This window comes from Mastacembelus armatus, chromosome 18 (assembly GCF_900324485.2).
Source record: "Mastacembelus armatus chromosome 18, fMasArm1.2, whole genome shotgun sequence".
Taxonomy (NCBI): Eukaryota; Metazoa; Chordata; class Actinopteri; order Synbranchiformes; family Mastacembelidae; genus Mastacembelus; species Mastacembelus armatus.
Window position 1 is genome coordinate 10,781,413 of NC_046650.1, and position 22,716 is coordinate 10,804,128.

The window sequence follows — 22,716 nt, forward strand, 5'->3', positions numbered from 1 at the left end:
AATTTATTAAAAAAGAAAAACTGAAATATCACATGGTCATAAGTATTCAGACCCTGTGCTCAGTATTGAGTAGAAGCACCCTTTTGAGCTAGTACAGCCATGAGTCTTCTTGGGAATGATGCAACAAGTTTTTCACACCTGGATTTGGGGATCCTCTGCCATTCTTCCTTGCAGATCCTCTCCAGTTCTGTCAGGTTGGATGGTGAACGTTGGTGGACAGCCATTTTCAGGTCTCTCCAGAGATGCTCAATTGGGTTTAGGTCTGGGCTCTGGCTGGGCCAGTCAAGAACGGTCACAGAGTTGTTCCGAAGCCACTCCTTTGTTATTTTAGCTGTGTGCTTAGGGTCATTGTCCTGTTGAAAGGTGAACCTTCGGCCCAGTCTGAGGTCCTGAGCACTCTGGAAGAGGTTTTCTTCCAGGATATCTCTGTACTTGGCCGCATTCATCTTTCCTTCAATTGCAACCAGTCGTCCTGTCCCTGCAGCTGAAAAACACCCCCACAACATGATGCTCCCACCACCATGTTTCACTGTAGGGATTGTATTGGGCAGGTGATGAGCAGTGCCTGGTTTTCTCCACACATACCGCTTAGAATTAACGCCAAAAAGTTCAATCTTGGTCTCATCAGACCAGAGAATCTTATTTTTCATGGTCTGGGAGTCCTTCATGTGTTTTTTGGCAAACTCTATGCAGGCTTTCATGTGTCTTGCACTGAGGAGAGGCTTCCGTCGGGCCACTCTGCCATAAAGCCCCGACTGGTGGAGGGCTGCAGTGATAGTTGACTTTGTGGAACTTTCTCCCATCTCCCTATTGCATCTCTGGAGCTCAGCCACAGTGATCTTTGGGTTCTTCTTTACCTCTCTCACCAAGGCTCTTCTCCCACGATTGCTCAGTTTGGCTGGACGGCCAGGTCTAGGAAGAGTTCTGGTCGTCCCAAACTTTTTCCATTTGAGGATTATGGAGGCCACTGTGCTCTTAAGAACCTGGAGTGCTGCAGAAATTCTTTTGTAACCTTGGCCAGATCTGTGCCTTGCCACAATTCTGTCTCTGAGCTCCTTGGGCAGTTCCTTCGACCTCATGATTCTCATTTGCTCTGACATGCACTGTGAGCTGTAAGGTCTTATATAGACAGGTGTGTGCCTTTCCTAATCAAGTCCAATCAGTTTAATTAAACACAGCTGGACTCCAATGAAGGAGCAGAACCATCTCAAGGAGGATCAGAAGAAATGGACAGCATGTGAGTTAAATATGAGTGTCACTGCAAAGGGTCTGAATACTTATGACCATGTGATATTTCAGTTTTTCTTTTTTAATAAATTTGCAAAAATTTCTACATTTCTGTTTTTTTCTGTCAAGATGGGGTGCTGAGTGTACATTAATGAGAAATAAAATGAACTTTTTTGATTTTGGCAAATGGCTGCAATGACGCAAAGAGTGAAAAATTTAAAGGGGTCTGAATACTTTCCGTACCCGCTGTATATACTACAATAAGACAATGACTCAACTGGTTTAAATGCTGAAATGCTGTTTATTGTGGGACATGAAGTGATATCAAAGAGCAGGTGTTGATGAGGCTGAAAGTTCCTCCCTCAGTGATCTGTATATCCTTTTCTCTTAAGATGAAATGTTACTTCACATCATGGTGGCTCAGTTTTCTGTGGGATGTTCAATCAGAGCTGGAGGCTTTTGCTACTAATTCTCTTTTCATTTCCATTGGACTATAGAAACAGATGCTCAGACACATTCTTATTATGACTAGAGAGCATATATGAGTTGGAACGGACAATGATGTACGGTCACACTGTATATGCTGTCCCTAAACACAATAATCAATCAAGTCATCTTAACAGCACAAGATATGGTGATCATTAAGTGAGGAAAACCTCTGCCTTCTGCTACTTCTGCTCCTCATTTTCCAGTGAAAATGATAATAAACTCCTCCTCCTTGTTGTCGTCCTTGGTGGGCCCTTGGTTCAGGCCACTGTCATCAATGGTCCCCTGGCCTGGGCCCTCAGCATCAAGTAAAGTTTCTACAACAGACACCACATGACTTGAACTATTCAGACAGACACAGACACTACATCTCATTTTGTCATATTGTTACCTTGGTCTTCTGCAGCACTGTCTTGCACAGATGCTGCACTGATCACAGCCACAAAAGCAAAGAGCAGAAACACAAGTTGGAGCTTCATTTTCTGAAAGAAAACATCAAACCTTAAACATCAGATACTCTGAGTATTTAGTTACTGATTCTTCTGGATGTGTGTACAGAGAAATAAAGATATTGGACTCACCTTTAGTTTGCAGCTGTCGGTATCGATACTGTCGATGAGCTGATGCCTCAAACTGGAAGATCAGTCGTAGAGTAAGAGATTCTCTGACTTGCTGAATGACAAGTATCTGCACTTCTGACTGTATTTATGGAGTTTGGGCTGAACCCACAGGACAGAGATCATCCAATGAAAAGTTCCCACAAGTTCATTAGTCTGTGACAAACTAAGCTCCGAGGCATCTGATAGTGGGCATGTCCAATTATCATGAAGACACACTAAGGATCAACTAAACAAACATTTTAATTCAGTTATTCTAATATAGTTGGCTTCTTGACAAAAGTATTAATAGTCTGCTGACATTTTAAAAACCTACTGTGGTTTTTAAGAACTTTTTTGTTTTTATAAATGTAATTTTTTCTTACATTGTTACATTTTCAAAATCAAATCTCAACCTGGTTGTCACAAACTATGAAACGTCTTCTGCACAGTGATCACTTTCAGAATTTTTGAGAATCAAAACAATAAAGATACAGAAATGTTGATTTTGGGGGTTTTGTGATGTTCAACACCAAAGTATAAATAAATCACCTTTAAAGAGAATTTATTTTCATTTCCATTGGACTATAGAAACAGATGCTCAGACACATTCTTGTTATGACTAGAGAGCATATATGATCGTACAATGATGTACAGTCACACTGTATGGGGCAATTATTGTAGCATAATTATAAGGAGAGTTGTGTACCTGTGTCTCAGTCTCTGTGTGTAGTCAGATTTGTGTGTGCTCTATACTCAGATTTGTAAATGTGAACAAAATCTGTAAATGCAAAAAATATATATCTGTTACTTTCTACTGAATGAGGCCAGACCATTAGCTGTCAAATGTGCCTGTCTGAGATGGAGTCAGTCCTGGTTGTACATGGACAGGGAAACATTTGTTATATAAAACATCTACATCCACGATTAACCTTAATAAGAAACATCAACAAAACATTACCTTCTTCTTTTCAGGACATGCCTGAAGCTGAGAACAAAACTTAAACCTTTACCCAACATCTTGTCAGCTGATGTTAGTTTTAGATCTGCAGCTCTGGTACTGGATGAACCAGGAGCTATTTTGTCACACCTGAGCTACAGGGGAATTATTCAATTATATTAAACCTTTAATATCTCATGTTACATTCACTCCACAGCTGATTATTCTATCAGTGCTCCAGTCTTCCTCCATTCATGAAATATTTTCTCTTTCCATTTGCTGATATACAGCAGTAGATATTTCACCATGTTTTTCTCACATGTTCCAGTATGGCACCATAATCTCCCTATGACCATTGTGTTGACTTGTTGTAGATTGTTAAAGCCTGGCTTTAACTTGGGCTGAGGTGTCCTCAGAAAGCAGAGTTAAATTTATTCTGGAGTTTGTGCTCAGTAAATTCAGGCAGTATTTGTGCTGGGAAAACAGCACATCACTCATCCAGTGAAATGTTTTACGACTCAGCTAACAATGCTCCAAGGGCTTACACAGAGTGTGTATGATCATGCTTTAAATATGTTTTCTCAATTAAACTTGTGTGTTTGCCCAACTGCTGCTGCACATTAACTATTTTATTGTCAGCTTTTATACTGAAAATAGTTTTGTATCCTGAAGCAGCTCAATTGATTTAAATCATAAAGGAAACAACAATTCCTCAATCATACATCACACATCATAATCACAACAGACAAAGTGTATATGACAACATATTCTGAGTTCAGAGATCACTTAGCACCACATTGACTTGGGTTAAACCAGTGGTTCTCAAACTTTTCCTGCCATTCCCCACTTTAAGGCCGAGCATAAAGTTTCAAGACCCACTTCACCCCAAAAAATGACAATGAAACTTATTTCAAACTTAAAATGTTCTAATTTATTCAAAATAACTTCTAAATAAATAATACAGACTTCAAAATAAATAAAATGAAAGTGCAATTGTGTAACTACTTCGAAGTCGAGTGGTTTATTGACAAGATTGGGGTGCGTTGTTTCTAAGTGTCTGTTTAATTTGTTGGGTCTCATGCAGTCTGCTGCCAACGGTTTAAGACACACAACACACATGGGTCTCTCCTCTGCCCCCACCAGCCCCACTGTGAATCCAAGACCCGGGTAGGCTTCATCGTATTTTCTTTTTGGCTGGCTTTTTGCTCGATTTACCTTACTGTCGTCTGTCGTGTTTTTGTCTGCTGGCGTGGAGTCTCTTTTGCTCTTTTAGCGGTCCGTGTATCAAATTTATCCATCGTTATGCCCACTAATCATTGCGTCGCTGCGTGAAGGTTTGCTTATTGTTCCGCTACAATTAAGTGCCGAAGTTAAACATCTATTTCCCACACCATAGTTCCTCTTCTTTCCCTCTATTTGTGTTTTTTAATGACACGTTTCTTTGTATGTGGTTGTTTTATTTTGCATGTATGGTGTTTGTCAGTAAAGAAAATTATGAATTAGGATATACACAAAATTAGACTAATTTACTCCCGTTCGCTGCGCCCCACAGTTTGAGAATCACTGGGTTAAACAATGGTATGAGAACTGATGATAAAAGAATTCATCAGCTTGTTGCAGGAGTGTAGGATGTGGTGGCATCGATCACAAACCAAGATATTTGTAGTGTTGCTCCTCTAAGGTTCAGCTCAGAGGGCATGTAGAACAGAAAGCTCACGTGTTGAGCTGATGGTGACTTCACAACAAGAGGATTTATTCTTCAACACATTCAAGCATCAACTTGACTTCAGACACATTGACAAATAAACCAACCATAAAATATATTCATTTTCATCCAACACACACTCATTACTCAACCATGGGACTATCTCATTAGTGACATATTCAAACCATCAAAGTCTGTAATGTCCACTTGATTTTTAACTGTTTACTAACCTGTGACAAAGAACAGAGAAAACACGTGTTGAGCTGATGGTTACGTCACAAGATTTATTCTTCCTCTGGAGTGTTTGTTCTACTCTCTCCGCTGCGCGATGAGCGCCCTCTAGTGGTCGGTCTGTGGAACGGGCCTCAACCCATTCGACCTGCAATGGAACCAGATGAATGAATAACATGAAAAGAGAATAAGGGATTAAGAAAAACAAATAAATAATTTCCTCTGTGTTATCTGTATTGATCAATGAACAAAATATTGAAAATGAGGATAATCTGAATTAGAGCTGTTTGCGGTATTTATATTTGTTAAATGAACTTACAGTACTAACATCACATCCAGAGTTATTGTTTGCTGGAGTTATTGTTTGCAGCCACAGTGGGAGACAATGTTTTAGGTGGGGCTGTGCCAAATTTACTTAGTTCAGTCACCATCCCAGTACAATTAAAGAACAACTGCAGGCCAATAACATAACTCATGGTCTTGGAAATGTTCAACAGTTCTTTAATTTCAACATTAAAATGTATGGCCATTAAACAATATATCAACTGATATAATAAATACTTTATATATATATATATATATATACACACTAATACACACACATATATATATATATATATATATATATATATATATATATATAATATAAATACTTAATGATACAGGTCAATGTAATCTGTTTAGGGAATACTGCTATATAATGTGGGAATTATTACTTCTATTACATTACAGCTTAAGGTATAAGGCAGTATTAGATTACTTTTATCATATTATGGATTAAACCTTTAAGGCATTATTACAGTATAATCATGAAGCATTCTAGTATGTGTGAAACAGTAGTAGTTTAGACATGAACTTGTTTTTCAGTAATTGCAAGGTTTCCCACAGGATGAGAAATAAATTAGACATAACATCAGATAGGATGTGCCTGGTGCTTTTGTTGTTGAACTCTGTCTTACAGGGCAGCCTGACCTCTGCCAGGAGGCACAGCAACAGGGATATCTCGGGACATCCCAGCGTTCTCAACCTATGGGAGAAGAACACGCCAGCTTCCTAAAGATTGCACATTTCATTCTGTAATATTATCAGCGGGTTAAGGGAAAAATAGGCAGTCAGACTTCATGAACTGACAGAGAACACTGTTGGTGTTAGGGACAGTCTGACCCAGAGCTCTGCAACTGCTTTATTCAGTGTGTGTTAATAAATGGCTAATTTGAGACCACATTCATTTCCTCTGTTTTATCAATCAAACGAACACGCAGAACTGAGGGAGGACATTGCAGTTCCAACAATAAGTTGTGTTTTTCTGTGGCCTTCGACCACTTGGGTGGCGATGCTAACTCAGTCTAGCATGACTAGCTTTAATGTATTCCCATATGCTCTTGTACATTCGTGTTTCTTAAGTTTTTCAGATACATTTTTAACGTCCCTAATTCCTGTCACAGTCCATGCTGTGTCTGTTCCTCCCGTTTTAGAAAGTAAGCAAAGGAAGCAAAACACGGAGTTAGCTAGCCAAGCCCTTCTGCTGTACCAATTACGACTGAAACCTCTCACTAAGGTTTTACCTTTTTCGCTTGTTGTTTGATTACGATGTCACGTTCACGTGGGCCAAACTCTTTAACCTGTAATTTCTCCACCAAAGTTCTTCTTTCAAATTGATTCTGAAGAACAGATTTTACTGAATTAGGAGAAAGCTGAAGTTGCGACTCTCGGGTATCAGCGTCCACCATTGTCAATCACTGTCACCGCTCAGCTACTGATCGACGCTGCTCTGGGCGGTAAAATCGTCGCCGTTTATGCGTCAAATTAGCCGACGCTGATTGGCTGAATTTTTGTTGTTGTGTGAATATCTGAGAGCGTTGATTGGCTGAATTGAACTTTTGTCTTTTGTAAAAATATGATTAGTCAATTATTGAAAACATAATTGAGCAATTAACTGAGTAGTTGTTTGGCATTAAACTTAAACTTTCCTAATAAATCCTAAATTTCCTAAATAGATCCTAATAAAAAATAAAGTAAATGTCAGACTGCCACAACAATGATGATCAAAAGTAAGATACTGGTTATAACGTATGTTTTTTTTTTGTTTGTTTGTTTAGTTTTTGTCTTTACGTTATTCAGCTCAGTCTGATTTTGCCGGTTATAGAAAAATGTCTTGAACATCCCGTCCAGACCCAAAGTTAAGAAACTTCACGTCCCTCAACAACAGGCTGTATTGATGAAATACTGGAAGGTCACCATCATCCTGCGACAGCTGAAGGCTTCCCTTTCCCTCCCATTAATCAGGAATATGGTCACAGATCAACACCTCAGAAAGTCACTCAAATTTCATAAGACTTTGTGCCTCTGACCTGTGACCACAAGAGGGAGACTCTCCTCTGGTAGTGAGTCAGGACTCTCCACAAACCAACACACACACGAACACACAGACCATTTCTTCCTTCTTACACAGCTGAATCTGATTCCACCACTCGATATGTGACTAATACACTTACAGAGAAACATCAGTAGAATCTCTGGATGACAACTTAATCTTACTCATTTTAATGAGGTTTATATATTGAATATGTTGCGTGATGACTCATAACAATTTTGATGTAATTAGACAGAGATATAATTCTTAACATTTGGGGAGACTGTTATAAAAAGACCTTTACATATGTGTTTCATTAACTGTTAGTGTGTGTTTCTGATTATTACTAATGTAACAGTCATAAAATCACTGGTTAGAATTTCAAAATAAAATGTAATATTACACTTTGCTTTTTATTATTATCACAGTTTTATTGGTTATATTGATAAAACCTTGTTTATTTTGGTCTTTTGTTGTTTCTATTTTTATTGAGTGTCTTGTGTCGAAGCCTTTGCTGCTGTAACATGAATTTCCCTGATGTGGGACTAATAAAGGTTCATCTGATCTTTATCTCCAGTTGTCAAAGGCTTTTATTTGACCCCACTACAATAAGACAATGACTCAACTGGTTTAAATGCTGAAATGCTGTTTATTGTGGGACATGAAGTGATATCAAAGAGCAGGTGTTGATGAGGCTGAAAGTTCCTCCCTCAGTGATCTGTATATCCTTTTCTCTTAAGATGAAATGTTACTTCACATCATGGTGGCTCAGTTTTCTGTGGGATGTTCAATCAGAGCTGGAGGCTTTTGCTACTAATTCTCTTTTCATTTCCATTGGACTATAGAAACAGATGCTCAGACACGTTCTTATTATGACTAGAGAGCATATATGAGTTGGAACGTACAATGATGTACGGTCACACTGTATATGCTGTCCCTAAACACAATAATCAATCAAGTCATCTTAACAGCACAAGATATGGTGATCATTAAGTGAGGAAAACCTCTGCCTTCTGCTACTTCTGCTCCTCAATTTCATCATCACTTCCTGTATCCTTCATCTTCGTGGGTCTTCACTTGCCAAAAATTAATGAGGCAGTGTCCCATCCTGTAAGCCCCTACTGCTTGTTGTTGTCCTTGCTGGGCATATCATTTGGCCATTTGGATCTAATACTGCGCCTACCCTCCGTGGTGTCATCATTCATGGCTGCCTGGTTCAGACCCTCGTCTTCTAGATCACAACATGAGACACACACCACATGACTTGAAATATTCAGACAGACACAGACACTACATCTCATTTTGTCATATTGTTACCTTGGTCTTCTGCAGCACTGTCTTGCACAGATGCTGCACTGATCACAGCCACAAAAGCAAAGAGCAGAAACACAAGTTGGAGCTTCATTTTCTGAAAGAAAACATCAAACCTTAAACATCAGATACTCTGAGTATTTAGTTACTGATTCTTCTGGATGTGTGTACAGAGAAATAAAGATATTGGACTCACCTTTAGTTTGCAGCTGTCGGTATCGATACTGTCGATGAGCTGATGCCTCAAACTGGAAGATCAGTCGTAGAGTAAGAGATTCTCTGACTTGCTGAATGACAAGTATCTGCACTTCTGACTGTATTTATGGAGTTTGGGCTGAACCCACAGGACAAAGATCAACAAACAAAAACTTCTCACAAGTTCATTAATCTGTGACAAACTAAGCTCTTTAACATCTGATAGAGGGCACAGCCACTTATAATGCAGACACACCAAGTACCAAGGGAACAAACATTTGAATTCAGTTATTTCAGTATATTTGGCTTCTCAATTACATCATTATTATCTACTGACACTGAATGCACTCCTGTGGTTTTTAATATTTTTATATGTTTTTTTTTTTTAACACTGTTTCATTTCCAGCCTCAAGTCTCAACCTGGTTCTCACAAAGTGATGAAACTTCTACACTGTGGATCAGAGTCAGTATTTCTGGGGAATCAAACACAGTAAAGACACAAAAATGTTGCTGTGAAGGGTTTTGTTATGTACAGTACCAAAGTATGAATAAATAGCAGGAGACAGACACAGAATAACAGCACAAAACACTATGATAATGACTCGACTGGTTTAAATGCTGAAATGCTGTTTATTGTGGGACATGAAGTGATATCAAAGAGCAGGTGTTGATGAGGCTGAAAGTTCCTCCCTCAGTGATCTGTATATCCTTTTCTCTTAAGATGAAATGTTACTTCACATCATGGTGGCTCAGTTTTCTGTGGGATGTTCAATCAGAGCTGGAGGCTTTTGCTACTAATTCTCTTTTCATTTCCATTGGACTATAGAAACAGATGCTCAGACACGTTCTTATTATGACTAGAGAGCATATATGAGTTGGAACGTACAATGATGTACGGTCACACTGTATATGCTGTCCCTAAACACAATAATCAATCAAGTCATCTTAACAGCACAAGATATGGTGATCATTAAGTGAGGAAAACCTCTGCCTTCTGCTACTTCTGCTCCTCATTTTCCAGTGAAAATGATAATAAACTCCTCCTCCTTGTTGTCGTCATTGGTGGCCCCTTGGTTCAGGCCACTGTCATCAATGGTCCCCTGGCCTGGGCCCTCAGCGTCAAGTAAAGTTTCTACAACAGACACCACATGACTTGAACTATTCAGACAGACACAGACACTACATCTCATTTTGTCATATTGTTACCTTGGTCTTCTGCAGCACTGTCTTGCACAGATGCTGCACTGATCACAGCCACAAAAGCAAAGAGCAGAAACACAAGTTGGAGCTTCATTTTCTGAAAGAAAACATCAAACCTTAAACATCAGATACTCTGAGTATTTAGTTACTGATTCTTCTGGATGTGTGTACAGAGAAATAAAGATATTGGACTCACCTTTAGTTTGCAGCTGTCGGTATCGATACTGTCGATGAGCTGATGCCTCAAACTGGAAGATCAGTCGTAGAGTAAGAGATTCTCTGACTTGCTGAATGACAAGTATCTGCACTTCTGACTGTTTTTATGGAGTTTGGGCTGAACCTATTTGACACATTTGTTAGTGTATAACAAAAAGCTCTGAGGCATCTTATGTGGGCTGAGCCACTGTCAATGTAGAGATGAAAATTTAGCTAAACACACATTTTTCAATATGTTTGGTCCCTCAGTGAAAGCATTACTAGTCTACAGACATTTAACACTTTGCTGTGACATTACAGGCTTTAATACTCATTCCCAATTTATTTATATTCAGTTCTGATCTTTATCTATTGGTGATTGACATTAAAGTTTATAAGTGACATGTATCAGGAAACTGCTCAGGTCCTAAACTATCACACATGCATAGATTTAACTGAAATGTAAGTCACCAGCCTACAAGAATAACAACATTTGTATGAAGGTCAAACTGTGCAGGTCCATCAAAATCTACTCAGTTTCTTGTGGTTCATTCCAGTTTGGCTGAACAGAAGCTTCTCCATAAATGTTCAATTAAAGTGAAGCTTCCTCATTTCTCCAGTGGGAAACACATGAGCTGTAGATAATAAAGCTGAGCTGATAATTCTCTGTAGGCTCATCACTACAAGTCTCGTCTTTGACATGACTTTGTCTTCTGATAGAAAACTATCAATTATAGCTGCTGTAACTGTACATTTTGGCTTTGCCTTGAAAAGCAAATTATCTCAGTTGAGAATTGAATTGAGAATCATTTCTAGATTTAAATCAACATTTTCCCTTCGAGATGTGGAAAATGTTATGTATTTATCACATTACGATTGGACTACTGTAAGTCTATATACCTAGGTCTTTCCCAATTCAGGCAGTATATGTGCTGGTAAAACAGCACATCACTCATCCAGTGAAATGTTTTACGACTGAGCTAACAATGCTCCAAGGGCTTACACAGAGTGTGTATCATCATGCTTTAAATATGTTTTCTCAATTAAACTTCAGTAAAGTGCCCAAACACTGCTGTACACTGACAACAGTTTCATTGGCAGCTTTTATACTGAAATCTGCTTTTTATACTGAGGCAGCTCAGTTTAATTGAATAATCAGAGTAACACCACAACACTTTCCCCAACCATATATCACAACAGACCAACTGTATATGTCAACACATTCTGATCACTTATCCCACAATCATTTGGGTTAAACAATAAAATAAGCTGTCAGGAATCAACCACAGCTGTCCTGTTCCTGTGTGTTTCTGCTGAGGCATCAAGGCCCACCTGACACTCATCTGCTATTAGAGAGCCCTCTATTTAAGATGCTGCTCTACCAGATTGTACTGCCACCTGTGATGGTAGCAGTCATCTTGCCACACTCAGTATTTACTATTGTTAATGTTACTCTATTCTCTAGTGCAGTTTATTCACCACTTCAATTGTCTTTAACCTCAGCAGTGGTGTTTCCTCGTGGTGTTGCTGCTCCCTTTGTATCTCCAGAACTTCAGCATTCGTAGTGTTTATTCTCTTTCAGAGTGTCTCCTGTGAATCATCTTGTTCTTGTCGCCACTGGACGGTTATTCATGGTCATGAAACTAAGCCTCTGTTTTTAATAAAGTCTCTTTGTCTACATATTTGTGTCCAGGGAGCAATCATGCCAAACTCTGAGAAGAACTGTCTCGGTTCCAACCAAGGGTGAGGACCCAAATGCAACTAACACACAGACATGAGGCAAGGAGCGAGTGGGTTACATGGGGAAAGAACACAATCAGGAACAAGAACAGGCAAGAAGACAAAGCCAAGGTGATTCCCTCAACAGAAGATCAGAGAACCGAACCAGACAACAATGGACCAAGATGAACACAAGGGAAACACTTAAATACAAAAACTAGGTGAACAAATGAGACACAGCTGAAAATAATCACACTGATTAACAAAAGTAAACTAAATTAAGAGACGAGGCAAGATGAGGAAACCCTTCACAATAAAAGACAAGGCAAGAAACAGGGATTGCAACATAAACTGATAGACTCATCAACTTGTTGCAGGAGCGTAGGATGTGGTAGCATCTATCATAACACTCAGATACTTCTAGATAGAAACCTGTTTCTACATTTTGTATTGACTCATATCTGATGTTCAGGAGAAATCCACTAACCCTTCTTTTTAGAGGTGTTCATTAGGAGGCTGTTTTGTGACTCACCAGTTAAGGTTTTTATCAGGCTCCTGTACTCCTCTTGATGATTTTCATAATAAAGATCAGAAAATGTGCACAAACTGCTGAAGTCCTCAGTAACACAGCACAGACCAGGAATGATTCCTCTCTATTAGCTGTGACTGTGTGATCCCATGACACATTAACTGGATGAATAAAATACAAAATAATATAGAAAGTCATTCAAAATGGCTGCAACATGAAAAACCTTTATTAATGTAGCATAATAAATATTACAGGTGTAGGTTATATATAAAAAGTACTTATGATCCATGTATTTGCTAGTCTTTCCAAACTATAACAACTTACATTGCCCATAATGAGCATCAGTATCACTTCAGGGTTTGTTTTCCATGATGACAAACCACATATTCAACTTACATCAATCTCATTCATTCATTTCAATCATAAATGAAGAGAAATAGAACTAATAACTGATAAATGTGTCCTTCAGCTTTTCAGCCACCGTAGTTGGTGGAGAAAACCACAGTCCTGTTTCATTTACCAAACCTGGCAGTAAAACTCAATCGTATCATCTGTGTTTCCTGCCAACAGACAAAAGGTCCCGCCGCACCATCCTGGGTTTCCAGAACTCCCTCAGAGTGGGGACGTATGTGCCGTGTTTGGTCTTGTAGTAGCGCTTCATAAACAGCTGAGGGAGACAGAGTCGGTTAGAAAACACTGCAGAGTTGGTACAATCATTAAGCCAAACTAAGATACTTTCAGATAAAATATCAGCACCACTGTGGTCACTGTAGGAAAATTATATATTGTAAGACTTTTTTATTATGTCAAGTGCTTGGAGTCCCTTTGCTTCGACATGTTTGAAATTGGTACACTAAAATGGAATAAAAATAACTTTTATTATATCAATGTACAAAAAAAGCCTAATATTTTCAAAAGAAAGTTCACATTCACTTTTTTTTAATAAAACAAGCATTTAAAAGACAACCCATATAAGGCATGCTCCCTTAAAATACACACATGGAGACCTTGTTGTGTCACATGTTGAAAGATACATACCCTGCCTTTGAAGTTCTTTATCGCCTCATCCTCAGAATCAGGTACATAGTCTTCGCTGTGACCTGGAAAGGTCACTGACTCTGAACATGAAAGTAAACACAGTTAAGCTAAATCCTATGAAGCTGATTTTATTTTTGCTTTTCTTCTTAAACCACTTGTTTACTTAATGAGTTCAATCACCTGTGTTACTCAGTCGTGGAGAGGAAGTGCTGCTTATGCTCTGTAATACACAATGGTTTCTGCCAAGTAGAAACAACATAGTTAAACCTTTAAGTCAGCTTCAGTAGCAGGTAAACAAATGTCCACAAATGACTGAACTCTTATTTATTGAGTCTCTACAACAATATGTGTCGTACAGCTGACACACTTCCTGTTTAGCGAAATCAGAAATCTAGATCACTGATATGTTTGGAAACAAAAACACATTATTATATTATTTCCCAGGCAGAGATGAAGAAAAGTTTGTGAACAAAACCCAGAACATTTAATGAAACTTTTTGCAGGAATAATGTTTTCATAATGTTTTTGTCATAATGTTAACACTCTCTCTGCATCATGTCTCTTACTCTTTATCAGTGAAATTAGGAAAATCGGAGTCAGGCTTGTGGCTTTGGTTACTTGTGCTTCTGTGTGTTATCGTTTTGACTGGTGACTTCTTCCTCTGAAGACGTTGTTCCTTATGTAAAGATTTTCCACCTCCACCAGTCCCGTTAGCACCAGCAGAAGTTACTGTCAGTTTTTCAATCACAACTCTTGGTTGGCAGCTGAGACAAGACTCACTAATAGAGTAGAGGGTTGGATCTTCAGGCAGGTGGAGCCTTTTGAAGCCCAGCTGGGCCACATGTTTCATGAGGACTGCTCTCTTACACTCTTCATTTCTTACAGTTTTTGCTGCGTCCTCTTTGCTCTCATTTGTTCCGTCCAGCCTGAGCCTGCTCACTCTCTCTTTCTTAGATCTGCTCACGTCCAACACATCTTGTTCCTCCTCATCAGATTCACTTTCTCTCTTGTCTGGCTGCTTGCGTTTCATTCTGCTTCGTTCGTAGGTCTTCTTCTCTTCCTCCAGCAGTTCTTCAAACTCCTTGATGTCAGCGTCTGTGGCTTTCTGTCTCTGTTTAACTCCTGTGAATTTCAAGTTCTTTACTGGATCCAAGTGCTTGTTAGCCACCTTACCACCTAGCAGTTTTGTTTTGCTGGCAGAAATCATAACTGGTACTTGTTCATTAGCTATTCCTCCAATGACAGGTGTAATAAATGGTGTTTGGTCTCTCGACCGGGTGCTACTGGGGTGCCCCACATCAGATGTTCTGGATCCGGTTGGGCAGTTTGAAGGTACTCTTCCAGACAATGGCAGAGAAAGCGAATCCAGGAGGGAGTCTCCCATGTTTGAAGGGAGAGATGCTGCAAAAAGTTTTAAAAAAATATTAGGAACCTACATCTCACTCTTACACTCATCCTAGCAAGAAGCTAACATGTTTTTCTTTTTCATTCTACCTGCTGGCTCAAGATGACCAAGAGAGGTTTGGTGCTGAAGCAGAATCTTCAGAAGCTGGGGTTGGGTGGCTGCATGCGCACACTCCTCCAGGACAGCAGGGGCATTGCTGAGCCACGACACAGTCTGAAGGCAAATTCATGGAGATGAACCGTTTCCATAAAAGCAAAATTCAATTTGAATCACATTTTCTGCCTATAAGCCTGACAAAATATCATTACTAGCTATATTACTAACACAATAACCATGGCTTTGAAACTCATGTTTCCAAAGCTCAGGAGTTAAGTGTTGGTGTTTTACAGTGGTGTAAAAAAAAGCTGTAATTTGTGACAAAGCAAAGAAATCTCTTCTCAGATGGACTCAATACCTGAGCTAAGTTGGGAACTGGGAGAAACTGGTCTAGTCGAATCAAAAACTCCCACAGCAGCTTCTCCAGCTCCTGGTCAAACACTGCGTCGTAATCCTTATGAAACCCCACCTGTCAGAAGAGAGAATGGTTAGGCGTTACGTTTTATTACCTGTTGCTGCTGCTCTTGTGTGACTCTGGAATAGAGGGGCCTCACCTTGAAGTACTGCTTTCTCTCTGCTGGATTTGTTAGTAGTGTGCGCACGAAAGCAGGGAAATTTTCAACCTTTCTTAACATTTCTTCATCCTCCCTCTAGGAGACAAAACAGCGGAAATTAAACTTCGCAACACACCAGATCTCAAACCACTTACTTGAACATTAAAAACAAGGAGAAAGATCTTTCAGACCACACTCAGCTTCACCAGCTTCACTGATGTTAACCGTGGTGTGGAGCAGTTATAGTATCCAGTCTTTGTTATTATGAAAGTTTAGGAAGATGATAAACTCCTAACAAAAATTGTTCGCAGTGACAAAAATGTGAGATTGTAAGCGTTAGATTTCATTTACCACAGTCGAAGCAGAGAAGGATGAATGGGTGGCACCGAACCTTTTGAGATGAAGCTCAATCACTTTAGCATCAGCCTGTGTACGACACAGCTCCATGATGAACTGAAAGGAGGGTAGAGTATGTACACACAAGAAGCCAGACTGATGATACTAAAAATGCATTTATCAGAAGGGACAGTAACACTCATCATGATTGTGATAAGACTCACCCGGGCTGTCAGTCCCAGTGCCAGCATGGCGTGGTGTCCGCTGTTGAGCAGGCCTGGGACGGTCTCACAGGCTGAGGTCACAAATTCCTCCACAAGCCCGTACTGCATCACATCCCTCTGCTTCAGCACTTTCCAGAGAGCCGCAGACACCAACCGCACAGGCGGTGCCAGCAGCTGAAGCGCCGCGAAAGGGAGGGTGGCGTCTGCGTGAAGAGGCGGCACATGAGCGCGATCGTACGGACTAATCAGAACTTATACATATTCACCACAATGTGCGAAGAAAGGATGTTTGAAACCAGAACCCTCGGGTCCCGGTGTGAACTAACCCCCGCTATTAGATAAAACGTAACGTTACCGTTTTCCAGAGGTTTCCTTGCGGCCATCCCAGTGGGTCTGCTAGCTTAGCAACTCAGAGTCCAGCTTCGTCCCTGAACAAACGGTTCATCCAAACGACGTGTTTTAGGAAATGTTGCTGAAATGACGTTTACTAACGTCTGCTTGTGGCTGCTGGTGTTGTTTTACGCTGCTAAAGACAACAACACAACTCAACTTCTGCTTCTCATCTCCCGCCTTCACCGGGATAACACTGAGCGCTCGCATCTTCACTTCGGTTGTGCCGGATTGGCGGTGCTTCGCTATAGTAAAGAGACGAAAAAAACGAGGAACTCCGTCCACGCTCGCGCTGTGATGTGATTAAAACAAGCGCACCTAATCTTGCGTCCAGGCTATGACGTCACCCGTCACAGTTTGCATCTGTTTTGCTGGTTCTGGTTTTTATACTAAAAAGAAATAATACAAAAAATAAAAAATAATTATTAGAAATGAGGTGACATTTTGTAAAGAACACCAGAACACATACAGAACATATAAATATATAAATATATAAATGCTAAAATAAAAGGCCAAGAAAAAAACAAATAAATAAAAAGATAAACATAAAATGACATAATAATAATAATAAAAATATAGCCGAAGGCACAAGACTTTGACTTTACATTCTTAAAATTGTATCAAAATAGCTTAAGAGACGTAAAATACTCCATAAAGTTGTTAAACATTATGTATATTATTATTATATTATGTCATCTGTATCTATGAAGGCAGCTGCATAGGTTTTAGGTTATTCTGAGCAATTTTGTTATTGTTGCTATTTTATAAAGTTGTATTTTATCAAATTACTGACATTTTCATGTGCACTATAAGCACTATAAGGCAGCAATTATTCTCATTATCAGTACATGTAATAATTTGTTCCAATAATAACTGATTGTTCACTGTATAGAAGGCAAAATGTCCTCAGTATATCCTGAATCCCAAATTAACATTAAATCAATTGTTGAGTTTGTTGTCATAAAATATTGATAGACAGCAAATGCCAGATGAACTTTGCCCTGTGCTGTCCAGTATGCGAATTATCACCAGGTTCAGAGCAAAGTCCAGCTGCTGGGTCAAACACAAGTGACGATATTACATTTTGTCAGAGGAAAACACCAGAGAGAAAGCAAGGCTGTGAGGAGTGACGGGACCCTGAGCAGAATGGATTCCACATCTTCATTTATCAAGTAAGCAAAGATTAGTTATGGCCTGTTGTATATATATATATATATTGTTCTGATTTTCTTCATGATCACTTCGCTTGTTCAACCAACCAAACTAATAAGTCCAGCTGCAAGTGCGTATTTAACTTGGTGATCCAACATGTAATTTCAAGATGTGTTCAACTATGACATTTTCATGTGTGGGCCTATTATACTGGGTGAGACAGGATAGTCAAAATTTCAGTGAGGTGTGAAAAAAGGGTTTGAAGTGGTTCCCTATTTGACCTCAAAATTCAGAAACAAGAGGTCAGAGGTCCCAGACAAAACATTTATTTAATGGTAAGTGGAGCCCAACACAAATAATTGAATTAACTTCTTGTGTTGTTCGTCCTCAGAACAGTAACCAAGAGAGTGTGGTCCCCACCACAGAGGCCTTTCAGGGTGTGTTGTCACAACAGAGAGAAGAAGAAGGGTATCACAGCTGGGACCCTGGAGGAGCTGAAAGAAAGGGTGAGAGTGACTGTAAAACAAAAACAAGAGAAAGAAATCAAATACATGGCTTGAACAGGGCAGAGCTGATTACAGGAAATCTGTAATAAGAAAGAGGAGAGAAAATATTTAAATAAAATACAAAACCACTTAAAAAGCAACAAATTTAAAATAAAACTAGTATTAAAAACTCTGGGTAATAAAAAGTGAAATAATAGTGTTTCAGTGAGTGGATTAAAAGTTAATTGTCTTGAACCCACTGATGGGATTAAATACATGATTACGTCACGTCATGAGTCAAGGCTGCACTCACGCCTGCATAAAGATAAGAGGTCTACAGAGCTGAGGGACAGAGTGAAATTTACATTTATTTCTGACCTGTAGACCTGTAACCTGTAGGTTAAATAGACCTTAACATAGTGTTTAGCTCCTGTCCTGTAGCTCCTTCCCATTATTCATTATTGATTATTGCATATTGCACAATAACCCAAAAGGATTTTTGTTTGTGACACTGATTTGAATCTGTCCTGTAGGTGTGCCAGGTGTTGCTCCTATCCCTGAATGCAATGTCTCTGTCTCTGGTTTGTGAGGAGGATGGTACAGAGGTAGACTCTGATGAGTTCCTCATCACACTGCCCAACAACACTATGCTCATGGCCCTGGAGCCCGGGCAGACGTGGAAATCACAGCTGGTACGTTAGAACAAAGGATTCATTATTCCTTATTCATTTCACAGCCCGATATTTCCATATTATACCTTACACAGGTTTGGGGACATGCTTTTTGTCTTGCATGATAGTGCATCACAAATATTTAATATACATGACTGACGTCTCTGACCCCCCCAGGGTGCAGTTGTGTCCAAGTCTAAAGACAACAACAAAGCGAGGACAGGACGAGATATAGCCCGTGTCACCTTTGACCTTTACAGGATCAGCCCAAAGGATGTGTTTGGCTCTCTGAGTGTGAAGGCAACATTTCAAGGCCTGTACTCTGTGAGTGCTGACTTCCAGTGTCTGGGGCCCAAGAAAATCCTCAGGTAAGCCGAGAGCTCATTATAAAAAAGACAAAGACTCTATTTTAAAAAAGACATCTGCTCTACAATGGTAGAGGTATTCAGATCATTTATTATAGTAAAAATGCCAATAAAAACTGTATGGGAAATTTGCAAGGATGAGAAGCCACCAAGATTTTTGTGGTATTTAGTGCAGCACTCAGTCGATTTAAAGCGTAATTATCAGATTAACTGCGGCTTAAAAAAATCATACTGAGCACACTTCATCTTTGTTGTGCTTTTACAGAGAAGCCTTACGGGTAGCCTCCACCCTCCTTCACGCTGCTGGGCACCTGCTTATCACCTCCGCCTCCATGATCCGCCGCATTATTGAAGGAACTGAGCTTTGGCAGCCGCAGAGGGCAGAGTACACAACCAGCTGGAACTGATAGCCAATCCCATGTATATACAACAGAGAGTAGGTCTGCTCTCTTGTTGACTTAATAGGGTTTGGTCAGCTTCAAAGAGGTATCCTGAACTTATTATCATTAAACATCTTCTTGAGAAACCTTTGTATTATTTAATTGTTCTGCCTCCTTGAGATGGGAGTTAGAAACCCACCTCTATCTGTAAATGTTAAGTGATAATCTTAAAATGATTATTTTGTAGTTTATGAATATTTTGATTGTAAGTATTTACCAGGCAAGTCAAAAACAAGTAAAAAACGTGTTTACTGTAATAACAATAAAAACATCTGCACAGCACAGAGGGATAAATTTGCATTGTTATATTATACCTTTTGAAAATACTGTATATGCAATTTAACAAGCATGTTTAGTAATCAATGTTTAGTTCAGCTATTACTGTGCTAAAGCACAGGAAAACCTACAAAATCTGGCAACCTTTTAACAAACATCTGTATTAAAACATTGCTGCACAACAAAGCTGTATAAAAATTGCTTTAAGAGGTGGGTTGTCATCGTTCCCTTTGGGGGGGAAGTTAGGTGCATAGGCATCTGGAGGCGCCTTGACTCCTTCACTCCTTTCAAGCGTCGTCTTCCAGGATTTCCTCACTGGCTCCCTGAGTGGGGATTACCTTTGCCACTGTGGTGAGGCGTTGCCGGTACTTGATGGTGGCCAGTGCCTGGCTGTACTGCTCATGATTCATCCACCGCGGCTTTCCCTTCTTGATATAATACCGCATGTCACTGAACCACTGAACCAGCATGTAGCGAGGGATACCAGTCACCACTGCCAGCTGGTTGTAGCCGTTCCTATCTGGGTACTGGCAGTGAGAGAAAGCCGCCTTCATCATCGCCAACTGACTCTCTGTCTTCGTATGGTAGGGGGTCTGAACAGGAAGGGTGCATGCATCTACCACATGAGAATCCTGACGTGGGGTGAATCTGGCTGAACTTTCGACAGCTTTCTTTTCAGCAAGCAACTGGTGGATGGCCAGTAACATTTTGTCTGTGTTTACATTCTTCTTCGTGGTGGAAAGGGTTTCAGACTGGATGGATGTTTCTCTCTCCCTCTCACTTTCGTAATTTTTTAATTCTATTTCTGGTTTCTTCACAACTCCCTCATCCATGAGCATTTGCTTCATCTTCTTCTTTCCTATCTTCCCTGTCAGTGTCGTCATTTTTTGCTTTTTATGGGTATTACTTACTTCTTCTACTTCTACACCTATTTTTCTATCCATCACTTTCTTCATTTGTTGCTCCATCCTCATAATACTCTCCGAACACTCAGTAGCCCTCACATTTTCTGCCATCCTTGCTTCATTTGCACTCTCATCCCCAGCCTTTTCTCCCATCTTCCCACCAGACACTTTAAACTCTTTTTGTTTGGGCTTCTGGCTTCTACTTTCTTGTAGCTCTTCCCCAATCCTGTTATGCAGCTCCTCCTTTCCCTGACTCGACCTTACCCTCCTCCGAACCTCTTGGATGTCTTCACAGTCCCAGCTGATGCCGTAGCGGAGCCTCTGCACCATGAACCACACCTTCACCTGGTCTGGGTGAAGGGACCATCGCTGGGCCAGTGCAGCTGTCTGTTTCTGTGTCAGGTACGGGAAGACACTGAAAGCCTTGTCCAGATCCGCTGCAACATCCAGTTGGAGGTCGATCTGGTTTGAGTGCACCCATATAAGCCTCCTATTGTCAGAGACCACGGGGAGACACACTGAGCTGTTGTGGTTCAGGCTGAATGTCATCGGGGCGATGTTGGTTTCTTCAAGAGCGTCTGGTGTTTTTTGTCTGGGCTCAGGGAGTCCTCCATCATCCACCTGCATCGTGCAGTGATTCAATGGATCCTACAAATGCAGGACAACTATTAAAGGGCTGATCCCAAAAATGTCATTTATAGATTATGAGGAAGGCCCATTGAGAAAAACACATCACGAGTCCCTTTCGTTCACTTTTGGGCTTTGCATGATTATTGTTTTCTTGTATTATTTTGTAATGCTACATATGGATTTAATACCTTTTGGTGAATTTGGAAATTAAGGGGTTTTATTTTAGCTATGAACTAAATATCTAAAATATTTTATCCATGTCACCCATCACTACTTTAACAAAACAGGATGTAAATATGCTTTAAATAATAATCCTGGAGGTGTTGATTGTTAACTAACCGTCACCTTTCAGACTTTACAGACAACTCACCAAGTAATAATGGACCGGAAACTACTAGTAAATAACAAACCTTAGCTGATTTCACAGCTAGCTAGCTAGCTAGCTTAAGCTAAAGCTAAAGCTAACCAACTTGGCTAAATAAAAGACAACGTGTATCATTATTGTCACTCGTTATCGTGGCTGAGTATTTATCAACTGATTTAAAACAGTCAGAAATACTGAACTTACCTTAAAGCAGACAAAATGTTCTTGTAAGTGTGACAGTAATTTTTAATCACGTGATCTGGTCAATCAAATGTAACTACGCGGCGTCTTAATGCGTCATGTCTGCAGTTGCCAGCTCGTCAGTAAGGAGAGCAGCTATTGGCTGTCCTGAAAGTCGCTAGAAGTCGCCAAATGACGTCATAATGTCCATGGCACATGCATGTAATTGTGATGGACGCTTTTGCCAATTTCAGAAAAGGAAAGTAAGAGACGCTAGAGGGGTCTGAATACTCGCTAAATATAGCGACAAAGTCGCTGAGTTGGCAACACTGTCACGCCCAGATCCAGATGTAACACGATCAAGATCCAGATGTGGATAAACAGGAATGCAGTTTGTTGAAATCCCACATCTCAGACAGGAAATCCTAATAGTAATTAATCAAATTCATTTTAGTTCAAGGCCATTTCATCACGCTGGGAAATCAGAAAGTAAAGACCAACGCTATGAGATTCCTACA

General features: G+C 39.9%; 3 protein-coding genes and 3 long non-coding RNA genes across 6 annotated transcripts; 1 reads left to right on the forward strand and 5 right to left on the reverse strand.

Annotated features, from left to right (window-relative positions):
• Nucleotides 1-2,104: 2,104 nt before the first annotated feature.
• Nucleotides 2,105-2,433, reverse strand: LOC113135755 (uncharacterized). The gene is made up of 2 exons (XR_003296207.1): nucleotides 2,295-2,433; nucleotides 2,105-2,195 (listed from the first exon to the last, which is right to left on the reverse strand). It is a non-coding gene; the product is annotated as an uncharacterized LOC113135755 (long non-coding RNA).
• A 6,260-nt stretch (nucleotides 2,434-8,693) lies between these two features.
• LOC113135747 (uncharacterized) lies at nucleotides 8,694-9,184 on the reverse strand. Its single transcript, XR_003296206.1, has 3 exons — nucleotides 9,046-9,184; nucleotides 8,856-8,946; nucleotides 8,694-8,769 (listed from the first exon to the last, which is right to left on the reverse strand). It is a non-coding gene; the product is annotated as an uncharacterized LOC113135747 (long non-coding RNA).
• Nucleotides 9,185-10,250: 1,066 nt separating this feature from the next.
• Nucleotides 10,251-10,562, reverse strand: LOC113125706 (uncharacterized). The gene is made up of 2 exons (XR_003295171.1): nucleotides 10,441-10,562; nucleotides 10,251-10,341 (listed from the first exon to the last, which is right to left on the reverse strand). It is a non-coding gene; the product is annotated as an uncharacterized LOC113125706 (long non-coding RNA).
• A 2,326-nt stretch (nucleotides 10,563-12,888) lies between these two features.
• tinf2 (TERF1 (TRF1)-interacting nuclear factor 2) lies at nucleotides 12,889-16,934 on the reverse strand. The gene is made up of 10 exons (XM_026292209.2): nucleotides 16,696-16,934; nucleotides 16,341-16,543; nucleotides 16,132-16,233; nucleotides 15,781-15,876; nucleotides 15,585-15,695; nucleotides 15,220-15,343; nucleotides 14,292-15,126; nucleotides 13,906-13,964; nucleotides 13,726-13,805; nucleotides 12,889-13,354 (listed from the first exon to the last, which is right to left on the reverse strand). The coding sequence occupies exons 1-10, from the start codon at nucleotides 16,721-16,723 to the stop codon at nucleotides 13,235-13,237; spliced, it is 1,758 nt and encodes a 585-aa protein (XP_026147994.1). The 5' UTR covers nucleotides 16,724-16,934; the 3' UTR covers nucleotides 12,889-13,234.
• Nucleotides 16,935-17,780: 846 nt separating this feature from the next.
• cideb (cell death inducing DFFA like effector b) lies at nucleotides 17,781-20,329 on the forward strand. Its single transcript, XM_026293303.2, has 5 exons — nucleotides 17,781-17,902; nucleotides 18,274-18,388; nucleotides 18,901-19,059; nucleotides 19,216-19,406; nucleotides 19,669-20,329. Exons 1-5 carry the CDS (start codon nucleotides 17,877-17,879, stop codon nucleotides 19,808-19,810), a joined length of 633 nt encoding a protein of 210 aa, XP_026149088.1. The 5' UTR covers nucleotides 17,781-17,876; the 3' UTR covers nucleotides 19,811-20,329.
• Nucleotides 20,330-20,337: 8 nt separating this feature from the next.
• On the reverse strand, nucleotides 20,338-22,356 carry LOC113122177 (uncharacterized). Its single transcript, XM_026293287.1, has 2 exons — nucleotides 22,223-22,356; nucleotides 20,338-21,672 (listed from the first exon to the last, which is right to left on the reverse strand). The coding sequence occupies exon 2, from the start codon at nucleotides 21,649-21,651 to the stop codon at nucleotides 20,407-20,409; it is 1,245 nt and encodes a 414-aa protein (XP_026149072.1). The 5' UTR covers nucleotides 21,652-21,672; nucleotides 22,223-22,356; the 3' UTR covers nucleotides 20,338-20,406.
• Nucleotides 22,357-22,716: the final 360 nt, after the last annotated feature.

Excerpts from the sequence above, each read along its gene's own strand:
- tinf2 (XM_026292209.2), bottom strand. The coding sequence starts at position 16,723 with ATGGCCGCAAGGAAACCTCTGGAAAACG. Across the intron at positions 16,234-16,340 it reads CACTGGGACTGACAGCCCGG|TTCATCATGGAGCTGTGTCG; the intron begins GTGAGTCTTATC and ends CCCTCCTTTCAG. Across the intron at positions 13,355-13,725 it reads TAAAGAACTTCAAAGGCAGG|CTGTTTATGAAGCGCTACTA; the intron begins GTATGTATCTTT and ends TGTCTCCCTCAG.
- cideb (XM_026293303.2), top strand. The coding sequence starts at position 17,877 with ATGGATTCCACATCTTCATTTATCAA. Across the intron at positions 17,903-18,273 it reads TCCACATCTTCATTTATCAA|AACAGTAACCAAGAGAGTGT; the intron begins GTAAGCAAAGAT and ends GTTCGTCCTCAG. Across the intron at positions 19,060-19,215 it reads AGACGTGGAAATCACAGCTG|GGTGCAGTTGTGTCCAAGTC; the intron begins GTACGTTAGAAC and ends TGACCCCCCCAG.
- LOC113122177 (XM_026293287.1), bottom strand. The coding sequence starts at position 21,651 with ATGCAGGTGGATGATGGAGGACTCCCTGAGCCCAGACAAAAAACACCA.